At 49.8% G+C, this 25,233-nt stretch overlaps 1 protein-coding gene across 4 annotated transcripts in view; it reads right to left on the reverse strand.

Moving 5' to 3' along the window:
• The window catches only part of MGAT4B (alpha-1,3-mannosyl-glycoprotein 4-beta-N-acetylglucosaminyltransferase B), a 47,272-nt gene that overhangs the window by 8,787 nt on the left and 13,252 nt on the right, over positions 1-25,233 (reverse strand). For all 4 annotated transcript variants that reach the window (XM_040573456.1, XM_040573455.1, XM_040573458.1 and 1 more), the window contains 4 exons: positions 5,824-6,003; positions 4,969-5,109; positions 3,752-3,885; positions 2,060-2,106 (listed from right to left, as the gene is read on the reverse strand). In XM_040573456.1, coding sequence (XP_040429390.1) covers positions 2,060-2,106; positions 3,752-3,885; positions 4,969-5,109; positions 5,824-6,003 — 502 coding nt within the window. The remainder of the gene's footprint in view (positions 1-2,059; positions 2,107-3,751; positions 3,886-4,968; positions 5,110-5,823; positions 6,004-25,233) is intronic.

The raw sequence follows: 25,233 nt of genomic DNA on the forward strand, positions 1-25,233 counted from the left end.
GCTGAGAAAGCTGGGGACCACTGCGGGGGTCGCAAGGGGTTGCAGAGAAGTGGCACTGCCTGGCGGGTGGCAGAGTCCCAGCACGTGCATAAATGACGGTCACACAGACATGGTGTGGTCTGTACCAGCACCCAGGACAGCTGAGATAAAGGACAGGAGAAGTGGGACCACTGAGAAACCAGCCCAGAGTTCTGCCCAAGCAGCCCACGGTTTGTCCTAGAGGCACTGCCCGGTATTTATGGCACTCATGAAAACACGGGTCAGCTTTAGAGAGAAGCCACACGCACCGAGTCCTCTCTACAGGATTAAAGGGCCCGGCAGACTGGCACACCAAAGGAAGGACTTGCTGACATTACTGGCATTTAGAGATTTTCTGAACGTGTTAGTAATTAAAAGCCATTTTGCAGAGATTATGTTATGCCTTTCTGATAAGTTACTTAAAGCACCGCGCTGTGCTGTAGTTAGGACAGCCAGCAGGAGTTCTACCTAGATCCCTTATGCTGGTAAAATCAGCATATATTTTCCCTGTAATGTGGTTAAGAAGCCTTTAAGGGGTCAAACCCAAACAAAAAAAAAATCTCGTTTGTCTGAAAAATATGTACCTACACAAGAGCTGCAAGCAATACCCAGAGATTACTGCAACTGCCAGAGATAAGCAGGAAAAGCAGTTATTTTTATACTGCCCTTTTTGAGAACATTTGGTGCAAGGTTGATTTCCTTTGTTTGTGCAGAGCCTGGTGGATGGGAGATGTGGCAGAGGGAGACAAAGCAGCGAGATTGCCAAAAACTTCTCACTTATTTTTCCCTTCCTTATTCCCTCCTGGAACTGGCAAGACTTCCAACTATTTTCGAACCTTCCCCTCCTCACGCAGCAGCGAAACAGAAGCTGACAAAACCTGCAGCGAGGCAGCGGCTGCTTTCCCCCTCCTGCAACATGAGCTCGGCCCACCCTGTCCCCACACCACCTCAGTTCAATTTGGAAGGAAAATAATGTAAGCCAACAGCGGTGGGGAGAGAAATAAAATCATTAAGCCAATTAAAGTTGCAGGCCATCTCCGCAGAGCACTTGCTGCAGCAGCGCCCAGTAATTTCATCAGGCTGCAGCAGACAATCAGCCCATTATCCCCGCTAAGTGCGTCCTGCAGCCAGCAGGCAGGAGGACGGAGCTCTGCCAGCTTCTGCACAGCAAGATGGAGGGCTCTGTTTCAGCTCTGCTCCCGGTGCCCAGCACACAACCCTTCGCTTGTCCCAGCCCCTCGCCCATCATTGGCTCGGGGACGGGCGCTGGTAGGATACGCTGCCCTTCGGAGCCTCCTTCTTATGTTATGGTTCCTGCGATCCTTTGGAAACATGCAATCGCAGGAGCTGGACTGCAGGCAGAGCCTCTTCGCTCACCGTTTTTTTCTTTTGCCTCTGAGCTCTGATGCTGGCAATGCCTGGCCTGGCTCACGGTTAATGATACACCGCCGGCTGCTGCCCAAGCAGCCCCAGACGAAGCAACGACGGCGCTGCGAAAGCCACGGAGGCTCTGGGATGTGAATCGCAGCTAGCGCGAGGGAAAAATGTTACTGTCGCCTAGCGCTTGGGAAAAACAAACAGGCTGGAGCGGGAAGAAAAACCAAACATGGATTTTTGAAAGCAAAGTAAGCAAACTAAAATGCGCTAGCATTTGGATGTGCTTACCACACTGCCCAGTTGCTCTGACTCTGCAGAGCAGGTAGAGGGCTGCACAAGGCATGGAAACAATTGCCAGGATTACTGTAAATCTAAATAATCCATCTTCTCACGACGCCACAGCACAGAAAGAGCAAAATGGAATGGCACGGCCATGTGTGCTAAATACTGCAAGCACAAAACAGCCTACTGGAAGCTACATATGGGACACATTTTGGAACAAGCAGAACTGGAAGCAGCAAAAGCGAAGGCAGTCCAGAACAGAAAACAAAGCAAACAACAACAGTGATACAAAAGGGATGCAAAAAGCATGTATTTTCTCCTTAAAGAAGCTGCCCCACAGCAGGCACAGACCATACCAGCGTAGTCATTCAGAAATGCTTACAAGTTTTTGATATTTTCTGCCACTCCAGCTGTGTACTGCGCATCTGTCTGAAAACAAAAGTTAAACAGTGTTAGATCAGTCAGCCTCAGCCTGTCCTGCTCCGTGTTTTAGAAATCACCTGGAATATTCCCCAATATACCGTCAGCACCTCAGGTGTCACCATCCTTTATCTGTGTGTCTCCTTTTTTCCCTTTTAATGCTCTGACGGACTCCTAGGAGTCCTCCTTTGGAGCCAGAATTAGCCCAATCCACCACAGAGCCAAACCACACCAGAAAATACAAGACCCTGTGCATCGTCCCCCCTGCTCTCATGGTGCTTCTGCCCCTCCAGTGTTTGCACAAAGTGCTAACCGCTGGGCTATTTGCTTGTTTTTTAATACACGCTGGCTTTCATCCAAACAATACTCTCGGCAGAAGAGGATCTCCACCCCTCTTGTGAAAAACAGCGGGTTATTTACATGCTCGCATTTTCATTTCAAGTTCGTTTCAACACTTTTCGTCCTAACCCAACAGCTTGTTCCCACAACCCACCCCGCAACCTGCGGCGGTTCGGAGGCAAAGGTCGGCAGCGCTGCGAGGCGCTATCTGCACGGGACAGAAAACATTTGCAGGGTGACCGGGAAAACAAACCCAAGAACAAAGGGCAGGAGACCCAGGAGCAGAAACGTGCGCGTTTCCTGGCGGCTGTATTGTTCTGGGAGGTTGCAGCGATCACGGGACCGGGACCGCGGGTCCGGGCGGATCTGCAGACGCAGCAGTGAAGAAGCTGGGGTCAGCTGCTGCTGCCCCAGCACTGGGTGGAGGTGACACGTGTGATGTGGGGACGTGTGTCACCAGCCAAGGCCAGCACCTCCACGCTGCAACAGTGACAAGGGAGGGTTTTCTCGAGGGGACAAACGAGGCTCAAGCTCTGTTACGGAAATACCAGCCAGGGACCCGACAGCCAAACGCAACTCTAAACATCAAATCACGGGTAAAGAGGCTGCAAAAGCAGGCGTTTATCTTTGTTCCGCTCCCAGTAACAAGCCACTGAGGTTTATCATCCTCACTGAATTTCTGGAAATTAAGACAAATGCATTTCAGGCTCACAAAAATAATCCTGAGGGGAAAGCCATGGAGAAAAATAACCATCTAACCCCGTAGATAAAAGCAGCTCTTGTGGATTAATGTATCAAGGCTTTTTAGCCTCTGGATTCAGCAACTGATCCTGGGCTCCAGACAGGCGTACAAAGCAGCGTATTAGTCTCAGCCCCAAATAAGTGGGCTCTTGGGTCTGGAGAGAGGTGTTAGAGCTATTTCAGAGCTACGGCTGAGAAACCAAGCTGCTGCTGAGAACCCCTGAGATGTGGCCATGGGGCCACTCCAGCTTGTTTTGGGAACAACCACTCCAGCACCCTGCAAGAGGCAGCATGATTTAGACCAGATCAAAGCACGTGCCACACTGGCAGCTGCCGACGTGAGGCATTTTCCTGCTCGTGCCCTGACCTTCCCTGCCTGAACCAGGGCTTCATTTTGGGTGGGATGCACCTAATGATCCTGGTGGGACAGCAGCCCAAGGCTGGGCCTATCTGCCCTGGCCAGTGGCAAGATCTAGCCTCCGGGCATGCAGCCGTCCTGTTTGGCACCCAGTCTGGCAGGCCCGGGTGGGACGGGGCCAGAGAAGAGGGATCAACAGGCCCAGCTCCGTCTTACCTCAGCGATGAGGACGACGATGACCGAGTCCTCCTTCTCCTGCTGCGTGAGCTCGGAGATGAGGGAGCTGAGGGTGTCTGTCAGGTAGGAGTGCACCTCCCGCTTCACACTGGGGATTCCCATCACGACGGACACTGCCCAGGGCCAAGAAGAGATTTTAGAGAGGGGGTGTGCTGGGACAAGACATTTCTTGCAGTTCCCATGACCGCCTCGTAGTTCTCCTGCTTGGTGCCCGGCTCCATCATTAAAACCCAAAGGTGCTCAGCAGGTTGGTGGGTGCCTGGGCTGTGTGGGACTTCCATGCTCCAATGCCCCAGCCCAGTACTGACCAGCAGCACCTCAGTGCTCCCAGCTGGCAGGGCACCCATTGCGGCCAGATGCTTCCAGGACAGCTGGGACCTGCTGTTCACGCTCTGCCCGGCCTCTGCAAGCATCTGCAGGGGTGGTTGGCCAAGGGCTCTCCTGCACCAGCAGCCTTGCTGAGGCTTAATTTTGGAAACGTGGGGCATGGGAGTGTCAAGGTGTTCACGGCCATGAGCAGCCTAGTTATGCCTAACTCGGGGTGAGCCCATTCAGCCAGCAATCTTGGTTTTGTACTGCTTTATGAAAAATAGAAAGGAATCAGAGATTCCTTCTTTTCTCCCCCAAAGACCGATGCCTTAAGAAATGCCCCAAATCCCTCCCCTCCCAAGGGCCTTTCCAGACCATGACGGTAACTTCAAGACCACCCTTGTTCTCCAACTCCCTCCCATGGCCAGAAGCACCTCAGTTTAGGAGGGATCAGTTGGCTGTTTGGCTTTGTGTTGGGATTTGGGAGTTGGGGGGTGAATTGCCTGGGAACCAAAGTCCTACTCCAGGTGGGATTTGTCTCCTAAGACAGGTTAGAGTCTCCACAAAATGCACTGCAAACTGTGCTCTCATCTGACCACCTTATAGGCAAAGCCCAGAGCGCTCTGGAGATGGAAAGCAGCAAAAAACGTCTGAGAGAAGCACCGAGAACATTTCAAGAGCACAGACATCCTTCAGACATCCTGGCTCGCAGAGGCTACATGGCTTACCCACCCCATGTGCCGCTGCACCAAGGAAGCTTGCATGATGCATGCAGCCGTTCCTCCAGTCCTGCTCAGCTCCGCACCGCAGCCAGGCCCAGAGGAAAGGGCAGGGACAGGCACCAGCTGAGAGGAAGAGCACCAGAAGCAGCACTAATTCCCATTTACCTCCAGTGCGCCCCTGTCCCACATGCACGGCTGGCTGCAGACTGTTCTCCTTTGACAGCAAATGTGGCAAATGATGGAAGATGGTGGGAAGGTGCAGCACATTCTTGTTGGTGATATTCCACAGTTTTAACTTGGTTTCGTCTTAAAAAGGAAAAGGGAATCAATACGCAAGGAACCGTATGTAGGAAGAGACTGCAAGGCAAATAACCTTTTTAGAGCAGCCTGGCCACCTGAGACTACTGCTGGGTTATAAAAAAATCAGGCCAACCTTTAACACACTACCACAAACCCAATTAAAGTTCAGCTGGAGCCATGAGAGCCTTAGAGAAGTCCCAAAATATTTGGGAAGGAAAGGGGAGAATGAAGATCAACTGAAGGCCAAATCAGATCTTTCTGGAGAGATCCAATTTTCTTCAACTGAGCAACTTAAAAAAAATGAACAAATAAATTGGCAAGGGGTGCTCAGCCAGTCTAACTCCTTCCTCTCCCCTGTCTTCAGATACCCATTTTCCATATGGATTCAGTACAGCCATAGGAAACGGTATGTATGACTTGCAAGAAAAAAAAAAAACAACTATAAGCAAGCAAGTTGGCAAAAATCACTGGCAGAGGCAAATCTCAATGTTTAATGATGCATATGCACCTGTAATTAAACAGGAGTTTAAGAGTTCCCAAGTCCATTGCATTAAATAATAAAAATAAAGAACATATCAAGCCCTCTGAGCCCCACAATTTGCTGGTGCCAGGAAGGAGAAGAGCACCGTCCTACCTGCAGCCCTGCACGCACGCGCACCTCTCTACCTTCTCTCTAGCAACCTTCAAAACATCCCAAGATCCTCAGCTCCTGTTATTCACCAGATAAGCTGCTCCAGGTCCGGTTGATATCCCGCAGGGCCTGCTTCTCCGAGATGGCTCGCTTGATCTCCTCCAGGACCAGGTTCAGCTCCTTCGAGCGCTTCAGGCTCTCCTGCTCGGCTGCATGCAGTCGGTCCCGGAGAGCCAGAAACTCCCGCTGATAGATATCCACAACGTCGCCTGCGGATGAGAAAGAGAAGAGTTTTCTCCTCTGTGCTCTGAAGGGTTTCAAGCTGCAAAAGCAAAAGCATTCATCCCTTCCCTACCTCCACGAAGTTACAGAACCACAACGAAAAAGCTATTTCTGTTTTTCTCTTTAAGTTCAGTTCCTGGGTCATATAGAACTATGACCTGATGCTATGTGACCAAAGCATGCAGCAAAAAATATGCTGCAAGTTAGTTCTTCTTTGCTACACATGCTGCTGGCATTAATTTTAAGAGCAATACTGTGCCCCTCTGCAGCTCCAGCACTTTGTGTGTGTGAGAAGGCAACTGCTGTAGCGAGCAGTGGGGACCAGGAGTCAAGTGAAAAAGAACTGGAAGTACTGGTGTCGCTGACCTGGTAAAACCATGATAAAAACAAAGAATATAAATATTTTCAATTGCCTTGCACCTTGCTTGGGTTCCCTTGTGGTGCAAAAATAAGAGTTTAAGAGCAAAAGCTTTGGGCACGAGATGAGAGCCGGTCTCCAAGAGAGGACACAACTGGGGACCTCCGCACACCAACCCTGAAGCTGTGGCAGATAGGGCCGTGGCCACACAGCACCGCATCCCCATGCTTTCCTTGCCACAGAAAAGACCCTAAAATTCCCTCGCAAGGCCTGTTTCAAAGGGCAGTTTATCAGCAGGGTGAGCAGAAGCCAAACCTTGGGCTCGCGGGGAGGGAGCTAGCACCACGTGCTCAGCTGCGCCACAGACACGGCTGCTGCAGATGGCCCAGCATGAATAACTGGGGCGAAGGCAGCGGCATCGCGGGGGCTTTCTCCAGATGGCATGGGGCATCTCCAGGGAGAACAAGCCACCAAGGCTGGCTCGAGAGGCTTTTAAGTGCTTGGTTGTAGCGGCTGTGGAAGGGATGCTCCTGACCGCAGGAATGGCAGGCGCAAGCAGCTCCTGGCATACTGAGAGGTCTTGTCCACAGAGTGGACAGACAGACAGCTGCTCCCGTGCCCACAGAAACCCCACAGGTTTTCATTCAGCCCTCCCCGTCTTCATGCAAGCCCTGAATACATATTCTGCCTGTGGTGAGAGAGAACGTGCTTGCTGTCCTCTTTTATGGTGAAAGAAGCACTCGGTGCCCCAAAACCCCACAGGGCCCCGTGGCTCAGTGCTGTGGGCTGGAAGCAGGCGAGTGCCTGCACAACACCAGGTGATGGGGGGAGAAGTACTGGCAAGGGGGATGCTGCACGGCCACAGCCCCCCAGGAACACCCGCCTCAGGCTGCTGAGGCAGACCCCAGTGGTCTTCTGCAGACAGAAAACCAGCCAGAAATGCCTTTCACTTTATTGAGCTGCCCAGGAAGCAGATGGATGCAATATGATGGCCTGACAGGGGCTGGACAGACGAGGTCCATGTCTAGTGCATGTGTGTAGGCCCGATCCTTCTCCCACCATCAAGTTCCTTGCCATGTGGGGGGCAAACGCAAGCAAGCGTGACGAGAAGATGCCATGGCTTTGAGCAGTGGCATCCCTCCCACGGCACATGTGAAGAGCTGGTGATGCCAGCTGGAAAACGACCTGGGTTTTGTAGCATGGCTGGACGGGGAGAACTGCCTAAGGAGCAGAGCTGGACACAAAAAGCCTGGTGCCCAGCCTGACGTGGGGACCTGCCAGCACTGCCTCGGAGCAGAGTCCCAAAGGGATCCTAAAGGACAAAACTAATTACGGTCATTGTAGCTCCCCTAAGCGAACCAAAATACAGAATATCACGTGGCAATAGCAGCTGGGGTGCTTATATAAATTCAAGTGTTCAGATACACACCTTAAAGAAGCATAACAATGTAATATAAATAAACAAGTAACTTTTAATAGGGCAATAAAGATTTTATTTCAAGACAACATCTTATCGGCACGCCCTTTTTAAACAACAAAACTACTGAGTGCCTTCAGCCGGAACCAACTGTACAATGGCTGGGAGTGGAATTGGTTACCGATTAATGAACTTTCCTGGGTCACTTTTACCACATTACTAATGAGACTTGTGTACTTAGTAAACACACACATTTATCTGTGGTTGTTCATGTGTTTTCAGTAAGGTTATAGCTCACAGAACTACACCAAAACATGTTTATCCACCGAATATTAGACCCACAGCCCAAACACAGCCAGGACAGCTAACACGACCAAAAATACTGCACCGGAGCTTCCAGCATGGGGCTAAATATAAACCAGAGCCATTGAAAAAAGATACACTGACTGCATCAACATTTTCTATTTTGGGGTCCATAAGCAAATAAAAAAAGTGTGTTTTGAAGATCAAACAATACGCAGCTCCAAAGCACAGAGTTTCCAAGACAACAATGTTCTGAGTCAAGCGCTCTCTAATGCTTTTGCCTACAACAAACGCCCCCCATGGGGTCCCTTCCCCCCAGACAACCTTGGGGACTCACTGCTTCGCCCCACGCAGCAAGGCCACGCAAGGCACCGGGTCTCCTGTCAACCTTCGGGCTTTTCTGCATTATTTTCTAAGTCGCTGGAGGGTTTGTAGAAACACAGGTTAACACCCAGCATCAGGGGCTTCCACAGGAATTCACAGGAGGGCGTCGGGCTTTGAATTCACCACACAATGAACACGCTCTTTACCTGGTGCTAGCTCTCAGATGTAAGCATTTACCTCTAAGCTCCCACATTGTCCACATGAGAGGTTTTCACGCACATATCTTTTAGTAGCTGCATCTATGAGGAGCAAACCTCGCTTTGTGTTGTGGCAGGGAGAAAGGGCAGAGTCACACGTGGCAGCACCAAGCCTCGGGATCTCGGCACACCTGGGTTTAGGGTTAGGGCTGTGCGGCTGCGAGCGAGTCCCCGCTGCAGGCATCAGGCCTCGTTCTGCAGTACCTGGAGCAGAACGCAGGGCTTTGTGCTTAATGGCTTTTTCCAGAGCACTGCACTTCGTTTGTGTCAGACCGAGAAGGGAAATGTCACTGATTATTCAGGCACTAATGACCTGCCCGCTGAAGCCAAGAGCTGTACTTTTCATTAGGCTGCGATGGTGATGTGCAGTCAACCATTTGCTGCTTTTCCAGCTAATGGTTGGAAGTGAAATTGTATTTGTTTCCAGTGCTCTTGTCCTATGATGTCTTAGTAGGCTTTCCATTCTTTAATTAAAATTTCATGAAATTTAAAAGCTGATCGATCGTGACCAGTTACGGTGACGGCTTGAACAGCCTGAGACAAAGCCAGAGATGGGTGTGCAGCTCCTCACGACTTTCCAGTAACGCCATTTCGCACTCGTGAGGCTGCGATGACACTAAGATACAAGCCTGCTTTCCTTGCATGCCCCTCGACTGCTAACCCAGGGAGGGCCCTGAAAAACCACCGAGGGCAGCAGGGGACAGGGGCGAAGCCGGCTCCCACATCTGCAAGTCAGGCTGGACGCAGAAGCGATTTGCTGCTAATTAGGCTGAACAAATCTTTCAGGTAGTGGCAGTTCAGCACAGAGCCTTTCCTGACCTTTCCAAGCAGCAAGGCTCACTGTCTCCGTATTTACTGTAGTCCCTCCCAGCACAAGAGGGTAGAGCTCTTAAAATACCCTGACAACAAGTGTTGCAGGACAGAAACTCCTTGCTGTAACTATATTAAAAAAAAGACTCATCTTGTGTTTTCCTGAGAGATAACACATTGCTTCGGGCTTAAAATACACTGCTTTAATAAAGATAGAAATTCAGCGTTAGGTGGGAGCCTGCAGGACAGAGCTGGGAGTCTGGCTGAGCATCAGGCCAACCAAGCCTCACACCGGCTGAGCATCGTGCCGACCGAGCATCACGCTGACCAAGCATCGGCTCCTCCCTTGGCTCCGTTATCTCTCCCCATCTGTGCCCGGCAGCAGCTGCCAAGGTTTGTTTTTGATGCGGGGGCCCCCAGCTGATCTGCTGTGGGCTTCTCAAAGGTTTCAGTCCATCCCAGAGGCACTTGCTTAGCACAAAGGGAGAGAAGAATGTTGTGGCTTTGCTCTTACTGAAGTGACAATGAGGTGAAGCGGGTTTGCCAGCAGAGGGAAGGGCTGGGATGCCTGCATCCACCCTGCTTATCCACTTTCAGTTTTTGAGTCAAAGCAAAAGACCTAATCTGAGCCTAAAACAGCAGATGGGCACAAAATCAGGCCAATGCCACCAAAGCCCCCACTCTGAAATCTCAGGGTCATTCATCCATGTGGACACGCATATATATAGTCAAGAGTCCTATAATCCTGTGTTCTGTCTCTCAAATGGCGTTCAGCTTCCCGGGGAGCGGGTGGCACGTTCTCCGTACACCCACATTTCAGGAGCACTTGCCCGTGCTTTTGTTGTGTGCAGATAACCTCTGCTGGCAGGGCTGCGCCGGGCAGCTCCCTCTCTCCCGCTCAGCCTGTCCCGAAGCCAGCGCACCGCCTCTGCTAGCTGGATTTGCCTCTCATTAGGAAGGCTTTTGAGAGACTTTGCTTAAAAACTAAAAACAACTCCCAGGCCTCTAATCTGTTTATAAAATCTTGGCTTCGAGAGCGCAACGGCGCATTTTGACCCTTCTGCTGCGAGTGCTGCGATCAACACAAACACCAGAGTTTCCAGGGGCAAAGCAGCCAAAAGCAAGCGCAGTCAGTCACAACACAGGGGGAGTGAGAGCAGAAAGCTAAACTTTCTCCATAGACGTTATCGAGCACAGCGAGCATCCCAACCTCACCTGGAGCGAGGTGCAGGCGCCCTCGGCCCCAGGTGATGATTGTCGATTTTACGTTTTGATGTTTAATGATTTATATAATGCTGGCACCGCTCCACACATCACGCCCTGAACTGCCCTGATTGAACCGCAACATTCGTTAGGTGTTTGCTAATGGAATTTCACCGGACCGTTAAAACGGGTATCAGGAGTGACTGTGCCGCATCAGTGAATTCGGTTCAGCTGCTGAGATGTGCAAAAGGTTGGTCCTGCTGCGGCACACAGCTGGGACAGCCCTTGCACAGCTACCCAGCCATCAGCAATAACTCCACCATAAACATTTCATACCATCAAAAGCTAAATTTTGCCATTTGCTTGTTTGGCTGTGAAAGGAAGAAACCAACTTTAGAGACGTGTCATCAACAGAATCCCAAAGCAATCCCAACAGCCGCAAGGCAGGGACTGCTGGGCTGTGTGGAGCTGCAGGTGACAGCTGTGACAGCCCACAAATAGAGACGGTAAAAAACCTTAGTTTAGTAGCAGGGAAAGAAAAAGATAGGAGAGCTCAGCAGCCAAAATACCCCCAAAAGTCTCTGCCCCTGCTGGGCAGGATGAGATTGAGCAGGTCTTGTCCTTCAGGTCTTAAGAAACACCAGCCGTGCTCGTGCATGATGAGCAAGGTGTTGAAATCCCACTTGCAGAGAGAGGCCTCCTGCTCCATGGGCCAGCAGGCTGATATTTGCAGCCTCAAGCTCGTCTTTTAAAACCATAAATATTTTGACAGCTTAGGATATATGCACCCGCTGGGACAAATCAAACACCGTCGGGGCCAGATTTCTGGGAGCTGTATCTGCCAGGTGGAACCAGGAAGGGCAGGAGGGACCAGGAAGGGCAGGATGAACATCCCAAAAGGCTCCCATGGTTGCAAACAGCCCGGGGTCCCATGCAGGCTTTCTGCCAAGCTCTGTGGCCGCTCAGTGCTGCCATAGCCCTGCCCATCCCTGGCAGGGCAGGCAGGCAGGTCCTGGCTTCGTCGTGGTAATCAGAAAGAGCATCCCAGCATTGTCACACAGCAAATGCAGGTGCTTTACTTGCTTCCTTCAACAAACATTATCTGACAGAACATCACTGCACCAAACCACCGGGGTACTGAGTCACAACAGATATTTTCTAGCCACTGCTTATAAAAATACACTTCAAGTTTCTTTATTCATTTTCCATTAGCATTGTTATAATTTGTGGTTAACACCAAGACATAAAGTACCATAGAAAGCAGAGTCCTTAGCAGCACTAGAAAGCTCATTATTATTGGGAAAACAGCTGTAGGTGCAGAGAGAGGCAGGCAGGGCAGGGGATGGGGAAGAAAGGAGGCAGCACAGGGGTCCCCAGCTCAAAGCAAACGTGTCATGCGTGACGGTGCTGCCACGGTCACTGATGGAGAAAGCCAGAATCACCGCGGTGGTCAGGGGTGGCCAAAGAGGTGATCAAAAACACAGTATGGGATGAAAGAAAACCAGAGTTTCTAAAATGCACAAAGCCCTGGTGCTGCCTGTGGAGCCCCAGGGGGATGCAGGCACCAAGAGCAAAATAGAGAAATTCAGCACTAACAAACCACCAGGGACGGGCCCATCACCTGTGCCTACACCACGTCAGATAGCAGGGGAGGCACCAGAAGCCATCAGACTGCTCTCGGGCACCAGCAGAGCAGATTTCGGGCACTGCTCCCGCAGCCCAGCTCAGTGGGTGAGCCATGCTGAAGGAGATAAAACGCTCCCCGATCAGCACGGGTCCCCCGGGGTTTTGCCACACCACAAACAAAAGCAGTGACAAGGAGGAAATCCCCAGAAGGCATAAGCCAGCATCAGCTTCTGCAGAAGAAACCAGTCCTGCGTTTGTCTGGGAGTTTATCAACCTGTCCGAGGGATTTAACGAGGCAGACCCATCAGATGGCAACTCGTTTTGCTGCAAAACAGCGAAGGGGGAGAAGGAAAGATGGCAAATACTGCCGTTGATCAAAAGAGAAAGAACACGGTATTAAATAGTAAATTTTCATCATAGCAAAAGGTTCAAGAGGACGCCACAGGGTTTGGTATTAAAACCACTGTCTCATAGATTTAGTAAGGATCTGGAAAAAGAGATGAATTTGCAAGGTAGCAAAATATAGAGGTGACACAGAGATAAGTTTGTCAAAGCCCAAGACCAACCAAGTGACCAGGAGCAAAGGCAACGGAACGGCAAATTGACACGAAAGCTGATTGATAAATATTAATCAAGGAGGAGAGGGGAATCAATGTATTTTTCACAGAGTTCTTAATTAACAACATTAACTTGGAAGGAGACCAGAGCATCAGAGTGTCTTGGTGCTGCTCTGCGGCAATCCGGGGGGAAAAGGGGATGGCGAGGGAGGCAGAGATGTTGGTCTGCTTGGTGAACGGGACGGAAAATAATAGTACAAAGATTATAACATTATTAAAATGATGCTGCCTAATCCCAGAATAGTCTTCACCTCATCTGAAAAAGAGTATTATTACGGACTTAAAAGGGGCTTTAGAAGAGGGTGATGAAAATGATCAAAGGGCTGAAAAAGCCCTGCTCTGTGAGGAAAGAAAATATATGAGATTATTCATGTAGCAATGGGCATAATATGGCTCATGATGAAAAGCATATAAAATAGTGATATAATGAAAATATATCACAGACTTCTATTCTTCTTGTCTCAAAATACAGGAATAAGCGGCCATTTGATTCAAATATTGTTAATTTCAAACTGATAAAAGGAAAAGTCTTATGCAGAAAAAGCGTATTATCTCTCTGAACTCGCTGCCACGGAAAAACACAGAAACTGGGAATTTAAACAAGGCTGGAGAGCTGGAAGATGCAGCAAGCACTGAGGCATCAGGAGATGGGGCAGCGAGCAGCGCGGGTGCATCGTCGCCACGTCCTGTGCTCCCCTGGTTTGGCAGTGCCCTTCATCCCGAAACTGCCCCAAACTTCCACGTCTCTCCTCCCGTATCACAACTTAATTAGCAACACCGCAGCTTTATTCTTCAAAGTGAAGCTAATTCATCAACAATCTAATTATTTACCTGCGTAGCACAAATAGAGCTTTCGAAGCATTTTCTCTCGAATGGAAAGCGAAGGCTTTGTTCTTATTGTTTTTTTTAATACTTTTTATTTGACTGGGGAATAAAAACATGCTGAAAGTGAACAAAATAAGGCATTACAGAAATCAGGGGTCATTAAACCTCAAAAAAATTGCAGCTCTACAGGATTTTTAAGGGGACACAGCACACTTGGGTACAGAAGTGCATTTCTTTCCCTTTTGCCTTGTTCTCACAAGTGCTAAAGCCAGTGAGTAAAACCCCGTGAGCTGAAACAACCCCAAGGGAAGAGCTGATGTCCGAGCGCACAGGACTGCGTTGCTGTGGGTGCTGGTAAGGCCGATCCCTGGTGCTTTAAAGAAACAGAAAAACCTGAGACACAGCAAATGCCTCGCAGTCTAACAGGAAACCCCTGTTTATTACAACCTAATTGTGTTATTAATGAAGCACAAGCCTGGCTCCACCGAAACCCAAAGCGCCCACGCACTCCGCTCCGTGCCGCAGCGCTAACAGCTCTGCTTCCCTCACAAGTCCATCCGACAGGAATGCCTCCAAGAAGGCAAGCTGATCTTTGCAAAGGTCACTGTGTTAATCATCACGCTCTTTCTCTAGCAGCAGCTGTCGCTAATTGCCTGTGAAGGAGTCGAGATGAAATTCCTGTTAATCCTCCTCCCAGCATCACTACAAGCCAACAACATCATCGTGTCCCCCCACAGATGACCACGAGCCGCGGGGAGCTGATGGACCAGCAAGGTGCGGGCGTAGGGGTGAGAAAAGCGGCTCCTCTCCGCAAACTGGAGGCTAACTGGTTGATAACTGGTTGATGGGGCGCTTCCCCAGCTCCTGTCAAAAATGACCATCGCAGTCATCGCTCCGCTGAAGTTACCACCAGCCTCACAACAGCCCAAATCCTGGAACACGGGGAGTTTGTTTAATCAATAACATATGAAGCTTTTGGCACAGCTGAGCATATGAAAGAGTTTTACTAGAGCAAAATAAAGTACTGCTGTGTTATAAATCAGAGAACACATATGGAAAAGTTAAAGTGCTGTACTAAGTCGCAGAGATATCAAGGAAATCACAGAAGTTCTGGCGGGAGTCCCTGGCTCCATTTATGTTAATAGCAGCGAACTTCAATGCAAGTCAGGTTTTACTTCTTTTTTCCAAAAGAGTAACTCATTTGCAATGCATACAACTGTATTAGAGTGAAAGGATATTTAAAGTGTTCCCTTCACTCACTGCCTAGGTAAATTGTACATCGTGTCTACCTACAGACACGCAGAAGCAGATTACAATTTCCCCATTGTACCAATGCCTGATCAGATGCACAATGGTGCTTGTGGGAAGAAGCAGATTTTCAAATCATCACATACTGATCACGGGATGAGCTGATCTGAATTGCATTTTGTTTTAGTGGTCTTAAATAATTTGCAGAATGCTTAAAATAAAACTTGTACCGAACCTTTTAAAAATTACTCAGCATTAATATTTGAAATATTTATCCCCCGGGGTGCAGGCTCGTGACATGAGCACTTAATGGGGTGCATTTCCTTCTCTCCGGGGAAAAAACAAGACACTGCCATTAAATAGCACACACAGACCAACTATAAGTGTTGATGCTATCTGAGGTCTCTTGTTTCATTTTATAGGCTAGGATAATTCCTGGGAAGAAAAACATTCTGCTAAGAGACGAGGAAGACCTGCTTCTCCCTTTTCTCATTCAGCCGCTAAGAAAACACGAGAAAGGGTTATCAAATACTGCTGACACCCCCTCCCACAAAGCCACACTGGCCAGCTTCAGAAAAGGAGTGCAGAAAAGCCTTCTCTCTTCTCCTCTCCTTGCAGAAAACCTGCCCCAGAAGCACAGCCGTGGCAGCGCTCCCAAGCAGCCCCTGCTCGGAGCAGCAGCCTGCGGTCACTCGGCTGCTCCCTGCTCACACCCGCAGGGACCGAAGCAGAGCCACGAGGCCTCGGTTACACGCTCGCCAGCCCCGTGCCAGCATTATTTCAGCAAAAGCATTATTTCAGCAGATCGGCTCCGCTGCGAGGCAGCACAGATGCTGCGATGGCACAGCGCGGGGGGGCTGCAGGACGTTTCAAGGGTAGACAATGAACAGCTGGGGGAGGAGGATGCTGACTACGTGGGTGTCTTACTGCTAGGCCCTCGGTTGTTTATTAAATGTTTACTATCCCAAAACGTGCAGAGCACTCCCCACGCTGTGCCAGCATGCATGCCATCCCATGGCCCGCCACATCCATGAGCTGGTCCAGCTGGAAAACGAAGCATCCTAACTGCGGGCTCAATTTTTGGCCAGAGCATCCCGGTGACACGGTTCTGAATGCTGGTGCAAAGGACGCGGAAGCACGTGGGAACGAGGATGCCCTTTTGGACAAGAGCCCGAGTGGAGAGCAGCTGAAATGGCTCGTGAAACCACATCCCGAGAGGTGTGGCTCTCCTGCCAGGTCATGTTTACCTACCGGCTTTAAGACAATTCACCCATCCTTGCATCGGGCTGCTTACACCCTCCAAAAAGAGGGATGCTTCCCTTCCTGCAGCACGGCACTGCAAGACCACAGCATTGATGCTTAATTTCATGAATTTCTTAAAATGCAGTTTAGTCCTGGCCTTTGTAAGCGGAGTCACCTCACGCTCTCCATGAGCGGAGATGCAGCTCCCGCATCTCATTTCCTTAGAACACGTCTATTTAAATGCATTCGGTTTTTCAGCATTTCACACACGGTTACCTTTACTGGTGGCATATATAAGGTAACACTAATTGCTATGTGGGCTGCTGTGGCTCAGTTTTCCAGACTTTACGCCCAGAGGGAAGCTATGTTGCAGAAAGATTCAATTTGACACGTTTAGCTGCTGCGAGGAGCGCAGGTTCGCTGTGGTCCCGCTGTCCCGGGGGCTGCCAGGAGGTCAAAAATCAAGGGAAAACCCCACTGCAGGGAAGCGGGGCTCAGCCTGGCAAGGGGAAAACAAGCAGCATGGCTCACCCGGATGGAAACTGCCCTTAAAGCCTGCAACACAAAGATTTAGAGCCTCTGTTTCCTCCGTACAAAGAGGTTTCGTGTTACTGTGATGCCCAGGGAGGCATTTCTGCACTCACACCCTGTCGGTACCCCTGGGTGCACCCAAATGCTGCCTTAGCAATGGTCCCTCACCGCCACGTGGGCTGCTCAGCACCTCTTCTGGTACCGACGGCTGTCCTCTGAGGACACACAGAAGCGTTTAACAGCTGGCTCGTCCCTTGGAGACATCCATGCGAGAAATCACCCCGGGTTAATAACTCACCCTCATACCCAGCTCCCCAAAGCCTCCTGTGCGCAGATCAGCTTCGCGCTGAAGGATCACTGCTGTGTGTTACTGCGAAACACCTAATCCAATTTTCTTCATCTTCGTGGATAAAGCATTGAGACGGGGCAGTCAGCCTGCCAAACGCAGCAGCAGAGCTGCACAGCCATCGTCGGACCTGAGCACAGCAGGCGGGCGAGCCCCGGCTCTGCCAGGTAGGCAGGAGCAATCCTGGATCCACAGTCTCTGCTGGGGAATGGCTGCAGTGGTGGCAGCAGGAAGGTTTCCCAAAGGATTTCATTATTTAGGCTGAGGAAAGCAAAATGTATAAACTATAACATCATGACTGTGTATGGAGATAATTACGGACGGCTGTCCCCAAAGCCTGCTTACAGAAGTGACGTTCTGGCAGCCTTGGAAGTCACTACGCTTGAAGCTGTGCAAGCACCCAGGAGCCAGCGGGACGCCGGGGTGCCAGAACAGCCTTGCACACCTGTAAGACAAATACGTTCTGCAACGCCAGGCAGCAGACGAGGAAATGAAGCTATAAGAGCACATCGCTGCACGTGAAGGGAAATTCATCCTGCTGCTAATGCCCATAGCTTCCCTAACGAGCGTAATGGATACCACGAGGAGAACAGGCATCCGCCAGCGGTACGGTACCTGAAACACAGACCTGACGGGATCTTTCTCCCCAAGCCTCAAGCTGACGCAAAACGCTCACGTTTTAATAGTAAGTGTGATTAACCATTAGCATAAATTACCAATTTTATAATGAACTCTCCAAAAGCATCCTGATGGTTTCTTCAGAGCTGTGTTCCAGTTACACACTAAGTTATATTTCAGTTTAAATATAAAGCGAGGCCTGTGACGGGTATCACATCAGAAGTCAGGCTAAATGATCCTGGAGGCCCTTTCCACCTTTGAAATAGATAAAAGTACATGTTATTAATGTACAAACACGTAAGGGAAAGGGCCACATGATCCTCCAGAGGAGAAGGAAAAAGGGAAAAGCTGGTTCAGTTTCCCGGAGAGGGCAGCGATTTACGGATACGAGCGTTTTCTAACCTTGACTTCTTCAGCAACAAGCCCGTGTGCTCACATCTCGCTGCTCAGAGGACATCTCATGCACACAACAAGTAAATTTGTCCACATGGCTCGGGCTGGGGCTGCAGCAGCACGCCGAGCTCGCTGTTTCCAGCTGTGCTCCGTGTCCACGGCCGGGCGCTTCCCGCAGCCGAGGCACTTCCATCAGCTGCGGGGCTGGGGATCACCACCCAGGGCATGCCATGAAACCCCCGCTTCTGCTTTAGTTTTTGTTACAGCTGCCCAAGAGATATGTGAGCACGGGAGCAACCTAACCTAACCCCCGGTGCTTCTTGCTTCAGCACACCAAGGCTGGGAATTTCAGAGTTTGAAAGAGTCAAATTTCCAAGGCTACTGAAATCATCTGTTCTTGGATTGCTCTGAGTAATGCTAAAGGATTTGATAGTAAACATCTTTTTTATTTTTTTTTTGATGGGTATAGGGCGTGGGGAGGGACAGAAGCCAACAAATAAATTAAGTGTTCATAAAGACACACTGTCCTCCTCCTCTCCCTCAAATGTTTTTTTATGCCTCCTGTCCCCTGTACAGAGGGTGTATCAGATGGATTTCAACAGAGGTACGTTTTCCTATTTTAAGGGCAATTAAAAAAAGAATGCAACAAGCATTTAGACAGCACAAATATTTCCTCTCCACGCTAAGAAGCATTTCCTGACCGAGCAGCTCTACAACATGGAAGACATCTAACAACTTTGTTTTCCCACAATAATATTTTTCCCAACCTTTGGCTGTTGTGGCAGCTTATTTTCCATTTAAGGCCATAATCCCACTTGTGGGATAACCCATCCCAGTGGATCTTCACAGATGTAATTACTAAGGCAAAGTCCTAAAACAGAAAAGTGTTGCAACTATTCTTGGGAAGAAATCAGGAAAGAGAAGAGAGAGAAGCTGAAGAGTTTCCAAATGCTGTAGCTATCAAAGCGTGCCAGAATGGCTCAGTTCCTCTTATTTTTAATAGAACTGGACAGTTAAGTCAGAAGTTAACACAAGCACATAAACTCACACTAAACTCTGAGCAGGCTGGCTACAACCCCTGCCTAAACAGGAGGTATATGCATGCTTGAGAGTTACTGAAAGCCTTGCCATGAGGCCCTGGATGGACTTTATATGGCTTTGCTGGAAATAAAAAGAAAAAAGCGGAGTGGCATCCTGCTCTGCCACTGCTAGCAACATTCCCACCGGTCTCCACCGGGCAAAGTGCCAGAGATAAACTCAATAGATTAAACCAAGCAGAACAACACAACGGATAGGGACGTGCTAAGTCCACGGGAAGAGGCTCCGCAAATGCTGCAGATCGCAGGCAGAAGCCAGCGAGGGAGCACCTCTCACCCAGCCCCGGCTCCGGCCCCGAGCACCGAGAGCAGGGCACGAGGTATTTCCTTAGGGTACAGTGAGCCAGGCGGGTTGTGCTGTGCTTTGACTATGTCAATCAGAATTCAAGCAACATTTACAGCACTCCAGTTGCTTCTTCAAGTTTATTTTTCATTACTGCATGCACTTGATGCCCTGGGTGAGATGCCCTATGAAGCTCTTAGGATGCCTGACGAAAGCCACAAAGTTGGAAGATCTTTGGGCAAACCAGACCCACACCTTCGGTGTCTGCACTGAGAGCTTTGGCAAATTTGTGTAATACCCAGCCTTACAGGAATGGATTTCAGACGAGAAGAGCAGTTGGCAGGCTCAAGCAAGTAGAAAAGCGCACGCACATAAAGGATTGGGAGTTGTGCACGAGCTAATGGAGCAAGCAGAAAATGACTGGGCATGCTCTCTGGGCTCAGGGACCGCTTCCTTTACGACAGACAGTAATGTCTCATTACAGGAGAAACAAATACAATAAAGATGAATATTCCATCTTCCCCCGGCTGCATTTTAAGCGCTAAGCCAATACAAATTCTCAGGTTATATTTCACAAAAATAGCTCCTCCAAAAAAAAACTGCTGGCTGTGCAGCAAGGCAAATTTCATTTCAAAGATAAATCCTACATTCTTCATAGGCAGATGTTAAAATATATCAGACTTTATCCTAACAGCCCCTTCCCGGACCAAAAGGAGGCACAGAGAGAATTTATAACAAAAAAGTTTCTTCTTTCACCCCATCTCCCCTACGCCGCCTTCACGTGCGCTGTGGTGCTCTGCAAAGTCAGTGCGGCCCCAACCCAGTACTTGGGATCAGCAGGAAAACACCTGGATGGTAAAACCACACTGATGCCGTGGTGGTTGCCATCACGGCACACACTCAGTTCCAATTCCCCGTGGAGGTGAGACCAGCACAGCCTGCAGCTGACAGTCACAGCCCCGTCGGGGCATCTGGGCACAGCGCCCACCAAAGCAGCCCAGTGGCTGCCAGGGGGTTGCTGGCATCTGGGGTTGTGCTGAACATGGGGCTGAGCCAGGATGCTGTAGCATTGCTGCTTCTAGCTCAATTTACCTGCACGGTTTCATGGAAGCTCCCACAAGCTGGCACGTGCAACAGCCTTAAAGCTGCCCCTCGGAGCAACGCTGTAAATCTGCACCACCACCACCTCCTGCAGCAGGAGCCAGCACGCCGCACCAAAGGCGGCTTCTAGCTTGTACCAGGATGGGCTGGGAGCAAAGGAGGAAGCATCTTCACCAGCAAAAACCCAGCTTGGCATGAGCCTGCTGATATTTGTCTGCATGCTGTGGACATCCCGCTGGCCAAAAGCCCCCCCAGATTCAAGCACTGGAGGCAAACATGCACCAACACGAAGCTGTGCCTATGGATCACAGCTTGAAGGAGTTTGGCTTTTTTGTTTCTTTTTATTTTTTTTGAAAAGTTGGTTTATCCCACATTCATTCTGTCTATTACCTCCCCTTGCATCTCCATTTTGAATTATTTATCATCAGGTATCACATTCATTTGCACACTTTATAAGGTGCAAAATAAATGATTAGTCATTACATATTAGCCTCTTCCAAACCATCCGTGCGAGGCTCTGCAGCAGTTTTGTTTTGCTTTTCTCTAATACTTGGGGGAAAAAAATCCAAGGGGAGAATGGGATTTGCTGGAAACGTAAAGTAGTGTGCACGCTTGCTGAGAGCAAAGGTTTATTGCTCTGTTACAGCTGCGCTCCGCATCGAACGCACAGACTATCATCTTCGGTGTAATTTAACCGGTGGTACAAATTGCAAGTAGCATTATTTCAAAGACCTTTATTTATTGATTAGAAACAAAGTCCTTACCCTCTTCCTGTTCCCTCCTTGAGTCGTGCTGATTGCATACAAAAGAGAGCTATCACTTAAAGAGCCAATTAAGTCAACTTCTGAAAGGTAATTGAATAGCTGAAATTCTTAGTGCAATATTGTACTGCATTATCTTGATTGCAAGGAAGGAAAACAAAGCAGTCGGAGCAACGAAAATTAGAGAATGAGGCATTAGGCACAGGTTGGAAGAGCAAAATGGATGGAGCCATTACCATTTTCTTTCTGTGCTAACTTCTACTGCTTGCTATGGGTGTGAGAAGGAAAAAAAAGAGCCTTGCTTACTGCCTGTGCTGATGCGCAGGGCTTTACGAGGGACTGGCTGAGCTGCTGACAGGCACGGAAAGCAGTGGTGGCCATGGCCACCTCCCCAGGGAGCTCCACGTCTTGGTGTCCTGTGGTCGACTGCAAGCTTCGATTATTTCAGCCCTTGTATCTGGGTCTTAACGAAGATAACGCCTCCTGTGTGGGTTCACTGGAGCCTGACGGAGGGGCTCATACTCTTCTCTGGCAAAGCCACTAACAGACCTTCTCTTTTCTGCCCTCCTGGCTACCTCCAGAAATACTTGGAGGATTTTTGATCGCCTCTGAGGGTCCCAAACCCCTGCCCAACCTGGCTACAGTGAAGCCAGGAGACTTAGATGAAGGACATAAGCTTCATTCCCTTAGAAAAAAAAAACAAGCTTAGCCAGAAAACAAAGGAGTAAGTGATTGCAAGCCTGCCAATACTCCAAAGTTATATACAATCACTGATTTAAATGCAATAAAAACCAAACACCGACTGAGAGCAGAACCCTCAGCAATCTGAAGCCACCGGCTGAACGTGGTCAAAACCCACCACCCATTTGTAGGAACCGCTCAGAGTCACAGCTCTCGGGCTATAACTCATTTATTTACACAGCCACATAAAAAGGAAGCTTTTTCCAAAGTGGGAACAGCGGCGCCACACGCCATAAAAACCTCTCTCCTCCTCCTGCACCGGCAGCACTTTTGCAGACCCATCGGTGCTGTCCTGCTGTCCCTCCACCCTCCCGCAGCAGCGGGATGAGTCCTCCCAGCCCAACCTCCCCGCAAATCATCGGCGTGCTGCTGCTGGTTCCCTTTCGCTGCCTTGGCACCAGCTGCCTCCCCGCACACGTGTTTTGTCTGGCACCAAGAGTCTTCTTGGAGAAAACACAGCTGAGCAGGGCGAGATGCTGCCACGAGGCCCTCTGCAGCACCACAGGTATGCGGGTGGTTGTCCTCCTGTCCTGCACGCCTGCTCTCAAGGTCCCTGCCCCGAGCCCTGCAGACTTTCCAGCCCCAATGTAAGCATAGACCTCCTGGAGCACCCCGATCAATGCTGTTCCTCTGCTTGCAAACGTGTCAGCAGAAAAATGCAAGGCTATCCCTTGGCATGCACGGCCTCACCGTTCTGCTGTTTGAGAGGCTGCAGGGGATGGTCAGAGGGAGGTTTCAGGGGGATTTACGCACCTAACAGTGCAGTTTGGTGCTTCTGGGAACCGCCCCTGTGCCGTGACTTCCCCATCTGTGGGGTGAGCTCAGCGGTACCCACCCTGTGAAGGGCTTTTCTTTCCACCAGCGCTCCTCCATCTCTAGGAGTCAGGCGCCGCCACCCTCACCTTGCTGCTCTGGGGCCGCAGGAGCCATCAATCTGGACCGAAACGTCCCCAAATCCATCAGGAGTTTGGCACTATCGTGTAATAGCACCGGACATACATGTGGTAGCAACGCTTGCCACTGTGCAGCAGAAATATGGCACCAGCAGGCACTGCTCGAACTTTGGTGTCGTTCATTTTTGTCAATAGCTCCTCAGCTTATGTTGCAAGTATCTCTGCAATTTTTGCTGAAATTCACTGACACGATTTAAAGAACTTGAGCAATTTTTTTCAAACTTGAGCAGTCTTTACCCAAACGAAGCCAGAAGGAAGCCTTGACAGTCAAGTACCCCCTGTAAGTCCTGGTCCTCAGACAACAACCCATAAAACAGGAGCTTTGGTTTTCCTTACTTCAGCAGACTTAAAGTACATCAAACACAGCAAAGCGACAGCCCTTCGCTGGCCGGTCTATACTTGTGACTTGTTACATCTTTTCAGGAGCTCTTTTCAGTTACACAATCAAAAAACCCGTAAGGACTTTATCGAGAACAGCTCTCAAAATTGTCTGCACTTCCACAAGAGCTTACGTCAATGCCGCGGAGAGGGGAGCCAAGAGGAGAACAAATATTTCACGTAGCAGCACTCGCACATAAATATTGCCCCGTGACACCGATCCGCCGTCAACACAATTACATCCTCACATAAATTACTGGTGCACTTCAGAAACGCTGCTAATAGGAGACAAATAAATAAATAAACGAGCGCGTGAAATAAGAAACCATTTGACATTCTAGCGAGCCACTTCACCCTACGATCATTATTTCCTGAGGCACGCCGTGCTGGTTCGTATTCCAACAGCACATCCTGGTAGCCGCACAGGTACAAGAGGAGCGTACAAATCATGTTTTGCAAACAATTGTTGACGAAGAGCAGGATTTGTGTATTCATTGTTCACCGCTGAACAGTTACATACATTTTAATCCCGACCTCAAACACAATTTGGGCCGTGGCAGATGTTTCCTATGGCGCAGACTTCCTCTGGAAGGGAGTTAATTCAGTTTGAACACGGCAGCAATGAAGAAAGAGATTTAAACAAATATTTTCTGCTTATTCTCTAAGCTTAAGACTGCAGAGGTAGAAATGAGGGAGCAGCAAATTGAAGAGCTAACCCTGCCTGCTCCAGCATCGCCTCCGAATTCAAACCAGCACAGAAGCCTGCGCCGCCCTGTCACCGAGGATTTCTCTGTTACACCTGGCTGTGTCTAAATGAAACTAAATTATTTTAATGAGGTGCCTTCGGATGCACACTGATGGAACAGAGAGGGGAATGCACCTCGTGTTTTAGGCTGCTTAAGTTTCACCAAAAAAAATGGGGCACGTTCGACTGCAACGCTGTTCTCCCTTCCCTTCTGTTACCCGCTGCAGTTTTCTCCCATTTCTCAAGAGCAATAAGGGGATTGTTGTTTCACCAGCCGCAGTCCCAGCCGTCCACAGCACAAGATCCAACGGCAATCTTACATTTACATGGTCGCCCATCCTGAAGAGCCCTGAGATGCTTTTAACGAGTCGTATGCAGAAGGCCCGTCACTTCGCCTATCGGTACAACGGGCTCGGGAAGTGACAGCTGTGTAAATAGTGCTCACGCAGCGGAGTAGTTTAAGGGAAAATGAAATACTATAAATAATTGAAATCTCAGCACGAAACGCAGGCTGAGCAGAGGGAAAGACGGCGACCCAGAGGAAGCTGGCAGCAAGAGAAGCAATAAGGACTTCTGCTGAAAGCCAAACTAAACAAAAACATCCACACCTCTGCACCGTGCCACGTGCCAGCCATCAGAAGCCATTCCCGACCTGTTCTGCCCTGCTTGGCAATCCCGGCCTCGCCCACCACCAGCCCTCTGCTGCCAACATCTCCCACTCTCCTGCTGGTGACCCCCCGGTACCCAGAGATCCTGGCCTCGCTGACCGGGAGACCCACGTTTCAAATGGCCAGGGTGTGACATCTTTCTCGAGGGACTCGCAGGATGAGCACACGCTTTGAGTGCTGTGCAGACACCCAGCAAGGTGGATGTTTTGCCCTGGGGACAGCTGGGCCTGGCAGGAGACGGCAGAGAGCTGAGGGTGCTCTCCGGAGCTAAGCGCTGCGGGGACCGCGCCGTCCCCAGCTCAGCGTGGGGTCGAGGAGGGAGGCTTCACGATGAGCAAGTCAAGAGATTCCTCAGGGAGTGGTTCATTCAGA

The sequence above is a fragment of the Cygnus olor genome, chromosome 14 (assembly GCF_009769625.2).
Source record: "Cygnus olor isolate bCygOlo1 chromosome 14, bCygOlo1.pri.v2, whole genome shotgun sequence".
In the NCBI taxonomy this organism is placed as follows: Eukaryota; Metazoa; Chordata; class Aves; order Anseriformes; family Anatidae; genus Cygnus; species Cygnus olor.